The sequence below is a fragment of the Cyclospora cayetanensis genome, unplaced genomic scaffold (genome assembly GCF_002999335.1).
Source record: "Cyclospora cayetanensis isolate NF1_C8 unplaced genomic scaffold, CcayRef3 CcayRef3_contig_117, whole genome shotgun sequence".
NCBI classification, from domain to species: Eukaryota; Apicomplexa; class Conoidasida; order Eucoccidiorida; family Eimeriidae; genus Cyclospora; species Cyclospora cayetanensis.
The window spans coordinates 103222-111772 of NW_020312056.1; the positions used below are offsets into that span (position 1 = coordinate 103222).

The 8551-nt window shown below is 54.0% G+C and overlaps 2 protein-coding genes across 2 annotated transcripts; one reads left to right on the forward strand and one right to left on the reverse strand.

Moving 5' to 3' along the window:
* The first annotated feature begins 19 nt into the window (after nucleotides 1–19).
* Nucleotides 20–3353, forward strand: LOC34618318. The gene is made up of 6 exons (XM_026336016.1): nucleotides 20–202; nucleotides 451–545; nucleotides 866–1882; nucleotides 2085–2145; nucleotides 2328–2435; nucleotides 2586–3353. The coding sequence occupies exons 1-6, from the start codon at nucleotides 20–22 to the stop codon at nucleotides 3351–3353; spliced, it is 2232 nt and encodes a 743-aa protein (XP_026191801.1).
* Nucleotides 3354–5211: 1858 nt separating this feature from the next.
* Nucleotides 5212–8288, reverse strand: LOC34618317 (GPN-loop GTPase QQT1). The gene is made up of 9 exons (XM_026335909.1): nucleotides 8072–8288; nucleotides 7715–7786; nucleotides 7369–7469; nucleotides 7155–7205; nucleotides 6864–6972; nucleotides 6545–6627; nucleotides 6054–6106; nucleotides 5488–5646; nucleotides 5212–5296 (listed from the first exon to the last, which is right to left on the reverse strand). The coding sequence occupies exons 1-9, from the start codon at nucleotides 8286–8288 to the stop codon at nucleotides 5212–5214; spliced, it is 930 nt and encodes a 309-aa protein (XP_026191694.1).
* Nucleotides 8289–8551: the final 263 nt, after the last annotated feature.

The following is an 8551-nucleotide window of genomic DNA, read 5'->3' on the forward strand; positions in this document are numbered from 1 at the left end:
CACCTATGAAAAACTTGAAATGGATGCGAGCGGTGCCGTCACCTCCGAGCCATACGGTGGTATTTTGAGAGTCTTAGTAGAGGCATGCGCGAGTTTCTCAAGGCTAACAGTGTCAGGTCACTTCCTCTTGCAGTGTTGGGTAGACCTTCTGCTTACTGAAGAGCATTCGAATCATGCTTGTGCATCTCTGTGCACAGGTGAAGCACATAAAACCCTCAACCGAGATAGCTGATCGATGAAAGCAGCAAAACAATGTGCGAATCTGGCGGGCTTTCTTCTTTTTGCCAGCGGCAACGAGTGGCTGCCGTTGAGCGGTTGACCATACACCCCGGTAACAGGGGGCCCCTATGGGCCCACTCCGCTTCCAATATGGTAGCTAGAGCCGTTAACACATGGTGTTTTTCCGAGTAAACAATCATGAATTTTAGCGCTTTTTACATGCCTTACCAGCCCGAGCCTTGCACAGAGGAGTATTACCTAATTGCCAGCAAGGCACGAGCAAGCAACCCTGCGGCGGCGCTGCGCGCTACTAGTTTTTGTCCGAGGTACTGCTTGGAAGGCTTGCTCAGGCGAATGACCAAGCAGAGCTAGTCTTTGGATTTTCTTCAGCTGCAGAGCCAGCGGGCAGCTCTCAGAGAGGGGCTCTCTGATGCCCTCTCGAGGCGCTGTCCCCCTTGTGTCCAACAGACGTCTCCCCATCTCTTTAAGCCAGTTCCATGAGCCCGCACGCTCAGCATAGCGGGAAGTTGGCGATCGTTACGCTTGTTCTCGCGCTGCTGCTGCCGCTGCATACGGCAAGCAGCGCAACTTTAAGGCTGCGGAGCTGCTTCCTGTTGACGCGCGCTGGACGCCCTCCTGTGTACAGCGCTGCTACAGCGACGCGAGAGTTCAGCGTTGCCGCACTGTCTAATGAAGCACGAGAAACAGTTGCTGCGAGCAAGTGCGTGGTAGCATCTAGACAACGGTGGCAGAGGGCCGCAGATGCTGCGGCAAGGGAACGCGCCGCGAGCACCCTTGCTGCAGCTGGCCTAGTTGCGGCTCCTAAGGATCGTAGTGCTATCGAAACAGTGGATGCTGAAGCTAGATCTTTTCTGCTCCGGCTTCTGCAGCAGCCTCAGCTGAGCACCACACCCGCCCGTTCCCCGTTAGGTGGCACCGGAAATGCTGCAGGAAAAAACGCAGCACCAACAAACACATGTCATCCGCAGCCAGTCTTGCTGCTCAGTTGCAGCGGCGGCTCGGACAGCACTGCCCTGCTGCATGCAACTGCGCGCTCTTTAGGCCTTGGTGCTGCTACTCCTTTTGCTGTTGCTGCTGCCGCTGCCGCTACTGGCTCTACGGAGCAAAAGCAGCAGCAGCAACACAGAACCCAGTTGCAAGGCACTTCTGATAGCGCATCTGGCACTGCCACAACGCGCTGTTACAACAACAGCAGCGAACGCGATGGAGGATTAGCCGCGTACTGCGAGATGGGTGGCGTCGGCTTGCGCGTTGCAGCGGTATACTTCAATCATAGGTTGAGAGACGAGGAAGTAGAGATTGAGAAGAAGCATCTTAGGGCCATGTGCCAGGCGTATGGGCTGCCGTTACATTGCATCGCAATGCCTGACCGCCTGTTGCGTCAATGCACAACACAGCGCGAGGAGGAGCAAGAAGACCATCCTTCCAGTAGACGCGGTAGCAAGGCCTCGCCGCAGCAGCTCATGCGCAACTGGCGAAGAAGTGAAACAAAAGCCCTTCTAATCCGTATGCTGCAGCAAGAAGAGCAGCAGCATGAGCAACACCAGCAAAGGGGTTTTGTTCTTACCGGGCATCATGCAGACGATCAACTAGAGACGATTTTTTTGAAGCTTCTGAGAGGCGTGCATCTCCTTAACCTGCAGTCCGTCTTTCTGCCGAAACAGACGGGTTGCACTGCTTTTGTGTTGGTGCTGCCATGCAGTCCTTGTTGCTTCGAGCGGGCCTGCTGCGTATGTCACTGGGAATGCCTCAATGCTGGACCGTGCCGTTGAGCTGTCGTCGTCGGTGCTGCGTGTGCTGTTGTGACCTTTTACTTTTGCTGTCCTTCGATGCATGCGGCTCAGCGGTATGGAACCCCTTGCGACGATTTCGGATGACAGCGTCCCCCAGCAGCAAGCCAGCCAAGTGAAGCTAGCTGGCGAGCCGCACCTGCACATCGGGCGCCCGTTCCTGGCGCTCCCTAAGGAGTGGTTGCGTTCTTATCTTGAGGTAGGCTACAATCATTTGCTGGTGCTAATGCGTGAGATTTGTCCGTTGGCAGCTCGTCGAACAGAGAAGACAAACTGTTGCGTCTGCTTTTGGCACAGGCCCTTGGAAGTGGCTGGTGCGAGGACTCCTCTAACAAAAGCTGCAAGTATCTCAGGAACGCCTTCCGCTGCAAGGTTTTGCCTGTCCTAGCCAACTTTACGCAGCACGCCGCTGTGCAGAAACAGCGGCAAACGCGAGAACAGCAGCAGCAACAACAGCAGCAGCAACAGCAGCAGCAACAACAACAACAACAGCAGCAGCAGCAGCAGCACGATTTCGTTCTTGCCACCACCACAGTTCATGCAGCACCAGGCAAGGCATTTGGTGTGCCCGTGCCAGAATCTGCCGCGCCTTCAGCGGCAGCGAGCTCTGCAGCACTAGCTGTCGCAAGCCACAATCTGGAAACGAGTCCATCTGCACTCACGTTAGGACGCTCAGATACAACGGCAGCACCAGTAGCAGACATGACGGCACCAACGCACGCAATGGCTAGTCGCGGGTTCGCTGCTTTGCGACGCCGCATGGACCTGCTGCATCGACAAGTGACACTGCTGAAGCTACACATCCATCAAGAGGCCGCGGCATGGGAGCGCGTAAACCTTAGCTTGGCTTCGAATTCTGCCGCTGCAATGAGCGCGAAGTCTGCTATTGCTGCAACGGATGTTGTAGCAAAAGTGCATCTTGCTGGAGCCGCCGTAGAGCCACCCTGTCCACCAGCAAGCCCAACGGCAGAAGCCGCAACACCAACGGCAACGGTTGCAGATGCAGGTGCACGAACAGAGGAGCGGCTGCAAGGGCAGCAAGTGTCAGCGCTCCCCCTTCGTGCCTGGTCTGAAGTCGCCTCCGAGTTCGTGCGGCAGCAGTTGCTGTACCGTTGGCTTATTAGAGGGATGGAAGGCCACGATGTTTTGCCACAAACGGTGGAAGACCTTGCATCTCGTCTTTCAAAGGCAGCCGCATGCAGCGGCATCAGGAAGAGGGCCTGGAGGCTAGACGTCGGGGGTGGTTTTTCGGTGGAGCTTCAAGGGCAGCATGCAGTCCTTCGTCGGACGCCCTTCCCTTTGCCCCAGCAGGAGCCTCAGTAAGATACCCACCAGCCACAAGTGCATAGCTGCATCCCACGAGGAGTCACTGCGCACCCGCACAGAGCAGAGCTTGCGTGATGCCATCCGGATTGGCTGTGTGCTTCTGATGCATAGTGGAGGGTCATAGTCGCTGTACCTTCCTGCACAGTGCGCCGCAGAAGACCCGTACGCCAAAGTGCAAAACTTGCTGAGTTCTTTCCAGAGTATCTTTGAGGTGGTGGCTCTACGTGGGAGACTTTCTGCCTGGAATTTTTGCAGTAGAGCGCGGGCGGGCGTGGGGTTAGTGTGGGAGCAAGGTGACGCCATCTTAGAAGGGGAGTAGAGTAGGCAACAAAAGCGGCAGGATCGAAGTTGTGATCATTTGAGGCGTGGCGCACAGTGGGGCGTCCTGGGGGGAATGTGTACCGCTGCAAGTCTCTAGCTGCCCGAAGGCTCTAGAACCCCTTTTCCTACAGTGAAAAAACCCTGCGATGGGGAGTTTTGCATCCGGGTAGAGCACCCAAGAAACACGAGCAACTTCGACCAGACTTTCGTGCTATCTTCCACGCTTCACTCGCACCCTTCTAATCTTTAAAGGCCTAGGCCTAGGTCGCTCACTGCTTTCTGCAGTAGAGAGGCAGAAGAAAGCTGAGGGGCGGTCACACATGGGAGTAGAGACACTCAGAAGAAAGCAAGTCTAGCTAATGTGGGGCGGAGGAAACCGCGTATCTCTACTGAGACATCCCTGTTGGTGAGAATTCCTAACGCTAATGCTGGCAATTTCCTACTGCTTGTGTGCGAGCATGCCTTCCTGTCCATAGTCCTCCAATTCGCTTTATGACACCCCGCCATCGCCACTTGAACGAGCAACATGGATGGGCGCACAACGGGCGGGAATAATGGCAGTTGAAACTCCCAGTCACTTTTAAGGCAGAGAAGTACGTCACTCCACTGTTGACTACTCGTACATTCGTTTGGTACAATATCTAGGCAGCAAAAGCTAAAGACCGCGCAAGGCCAATGACTGCCTCTTCTGCTGCTGCTGTTGCTTGACGGCAGCCGGAGCTTTTTGCGGCGAAGTTTGCTCGCAGCAAGGCGCTCGCCACTGTCTGCTCTTTACCGGAGAAATTGCAGAATCAAATACACATACATACGGTTTGTAGCTCGTGTGGGCGGATCTTAATGTGTCTTGCCACTGCTGCGTGGGCGAAGCTGCAGCAATACCACGATGTGCATCTCTACACTCGAAACTGCGTCAAGTTGGGGCCACTAGTTTGCCTCTTAAAAAGAAGGATTCAATATGGGCTCGTTGGTTCCATGATGTCATAGTAATGCTTGCAGTCTTGCTTGGTCGTTGCCAGTGTTTTATGCTCGTGAGTAAGATGTACAAATGATGCATTACCATAAATGCGCACATTACACTCTGCAGACAGCTGTTTTAAGTCCTGAATTATGGAAGGATGTACCTATGTATGTAGGATTGTGTTGGAGCACAAATATCGTAGTCCGCTGTGCGTGTATCTCCACATGAAGTGCCCGCTCTCGGCGCGCAGCAGTCCTTCGTGACCACAGAGTGATATTATTAGTAGTAGCAAAAGTGCCGCCGCCAGTGATTATATTTGCAGTTGAATAGGTGGTGGGGGCAGATGGCTTTAGACAACCAGAGTTGCCCGGTGCCTAGCGCTGTGCGCTTTGTTAAAAGACAGCAGCATCCTTGACGAGGTTGCGAGACCACTGCCAAATGCAAAAGAAGCCGTGCCCCGCCCTGCCCTTAACAGAGCTAATACAAAAGACAATGCATTCAGCTTTAGTCTGGCTATGAGTGGCTCGCGCGCCTATGAACGGCCTCTAAATCGCTTTGCTATTGTCGCCGGAAGGCCTACTCTGCCTCCGTGGCTTCTTCAATCGGCGCTTCGTCCTTCTCCGGGTCGAAATCCACGTACTTTTCTTGCAGCCTCTCCATTCTGCGCATTCGCAGCAGCACCCATGGCACCTCAGGAAGTGAAAAAGCAGCGCCAGCACACCCACCCGTTCTCAATGGCCGTCGGCACTGGTTACTGCCGTTGCGTCATTGTAGCTTTACAGTTCCCATGCTGAGCACGTTTTGTTCGAAGCTCGCTTAGGCCTTAGAACGCGCGTGCTCGTGGAGGCGTACATTTGCTGCCGCTCTTCTTCGGTATCCAGCTGCAAGGGGTAACCTCGCTCGTTTGTAGCGTAGTTCCCCATGGCGAATCCGTTTGCCGCATCGGCAGCTCTCAGAACTAGCAACATGCACTCCTTGTCGGTGACGCAGACAGGCAGGAAGGATACCAGGCTGGTGCCCGCACAGGAAGCCACAGCGACAAAACGCACGGAAAAAGGGACGCCTGCAACTCGAGTGGAGGAAGCGCCGGATATATGTGCCTAGGTAGCGTTGCTTCAGACCCCAAAGGCCGATACAATAAGGCAAAGGCATACACATCTGTACATGTGTAGGAGTATGCATATACACATACGACGGCCATGAAAAAACTAAATGCATACGCTGCAATAGGGACGTCATCCCCAGCCATGGGCCAACAAGAGAAGCTACTGAGACCCTTGTGCGAACAAACATACATGCATGTAAGGGAGTGCATGCATGCGTGCAGTTCTTTATATCTACTATAGCGCCGCACCGGTGCATGTGTACCCCCGTGAAAAAAGGAGAAGCAACACACAGCCGCGGATCACCCTTCTTACTTGAAGTCTTCCACCAATTCGCAAACGGCTCGAGAGAAGCCCAACAGCTTTTGCTGCACAAAGCGCCAGGCGCAAGACGTGGCCGCAGCAAGGAACAGAACAAAACTTTCCTCCTGGATCTGTGAATCGGCCGGCAAGTCATGCTAAAGTACAATCGATTGTATGTATGCATATATGCATCTTCAGTCATGTATACATATGTCCTCCAGTGCAGTCGTCGAAGAACACAGCCCCTCGCAGAACGACCGCACAAGAAAGAGAAGAACAGTGTGGCGTAGGCGCGCACAGGCAGACACGGCCAGTGGCGTACATGAAGGCAGCCTGCGAAGAGATGGAGGGGTTAGTATGAAGGGGAATAGCTGCGCCTCGGCTCTGCCCCTCTTTGCAGGCGTGTTCAGACGTAGATCTAGCTCCACATAGGCAGACGTGTGCGCACATATGAGTCGGGAGCTGGAGCGCAGCAGCAATGAAGTGATAACATGAACGCTCACCCCCAAAGGATGCGGGTCATCTTCCATGGCCTGAAGCAGCGCTGACACGTCGTAAGCGTCAGCATAAAACTCCAGACGAAACCCTGGAGCCAAAGCAGCATACGCACCCGCGCTGTTGCGCGTATGGCTGCTCTGATGCCTGCTACAATATAATGCAGTCAAGTGCCCTTGGGCAGCTGGCGAGCCGCGAACACTTGATTTGTATCCATGAAGCAGCCTTCGTGCACCAGCGGCGAGAGTACCCACAAGTGTCAACCTCAGTACCCGCGTGGCTAAAGGACAAGGAGAATAAAGCCCAGCAGCGCTACACGTGTCATACGCAAGTCCTTCCTGTGGAGTCTCAAGAGGTCGACTTTGGACAAAACGTTGATATGCGGCAGCTCTAATTGCAGTTGCGCGTTCAAAGACATCAGCAGCGCGCTGATGTGCTGCAGCAGCACACCCACTCAGGTGCACGAGGACCACCCAATTCAAATGCCTGTTACGGGACGCTTCGTCCGTCTGCGCTTTTGAGCATCTGCGTCGGTAGAACCACGAGCTAACACGATCGTTCACGTCAAGTGCCCTGTGGTTCCGATCCTAGGAGCATCAGCGCTCTCCTGCTGCTCACTTTGAATGCGTCTGTGCAGAGAGTACTATCCACGACTTGGACAGCCGTCATCTGCAGGGCCACAACGTCAAAAAAAAGCAAAATCATGGACTCCCTATTTTTACAAGCGAGTCAAAACACTGCATTCGCACGCCACCGCTGCTGCTGCTGCGGGTGCTGCTGAAAGGCGTATGCTACCACTGGGAACGCCACTGCTTCTCCTGCCGCGCCTTACTCTAAAATCAAGTCTCTCGAGGTGCCTGATAATCGCGCGAAGTGCATCGTGATGAGTGAACAGCTCCACTTGACCGGGACAGTCGATCAAGACGTAGGAATCTAGCAGGCAGGAGACGCAGAAGAACTCAATGCCGCATGGACGCATGAAAAACGGGATGCTGAATGCTTTCAGCGCTGCCGTGGTGATAAAAGCAGCAACGACCCACACATGGACACACAGAAATCCATTAAGCATATGGCCTTTACACCTCAGGAAACGACAAGGGCCGTAAACTCAACAGGCATCCATGGATGCGTTGCCCGTTGCGTTAGCGGCTCTGGAAAACAAACGTTCTGAGCGGTACTTGTGAAGGCCTTCAGCTTGTCAACCAGCCAGTCCACGTTTTCCAATAAGTACTCCATGCAGTAGATCATGGCTGCAGATGCACCATACAAATGCGAAGGAATGGGTAAGCCTCAGGAGGGCGCAGGATTCAGGTGATCCGCAAAACACAGACAGGAGAGCACATGGGCCATCTAGTGCTTGAAAGGAGCACAAGTTACGCAAAGGGCCACACGAAGATAATTGGTAAAAAGAAAAGCCAACAAATCATCGCAGGTGAAGAAATGAAGGGGAAGCAAAGAGTGAGCGAAGCGCAGTACGTCTGTAAGGTTGCAGGCATGAATGTATTTGCGTGTGTATATAGATGTGTATGCCTTGCCTCCATTAGGCCCAAGGCTGTGCGCATTCATGACGTCCTCCCCCTTCACTAGGTCCATGACATCAATGTCGCATTTATAAGGAAGCAGGTCGTTCATAGGGTCAAGGTTCACGACAATGTGCCTCCGTCCTAATGCATCGAGCATCTGCTGCATGCCGAAGCAGTAGCTGCTTTTCCCGCTACCGGGGGGCCCTATCACCAGCTGTCCGTACCACATGGTGCAGCTGAGGGCGAATTCAAGGCAAAATCTAAGGAAGCTTCAGAGCGAAAAACAAGAAAAGGCAACAGCGCAAGAGGAACCCCACAAGGAGAAAATCCGGCTCTAGACTTCCATTTTGCAGGGCAGGCAGCCCTATAGGCTTGCTTGCACCCAGTTGAAATTCAAAAACCCGATGCTCAGTTGGAGAAGGAAGGTGTGACAAGGGAATCAGCAGCCCCGGCGGCATGTCTCGTGCCGCAGCTGCAGGAACACAGCAGCCA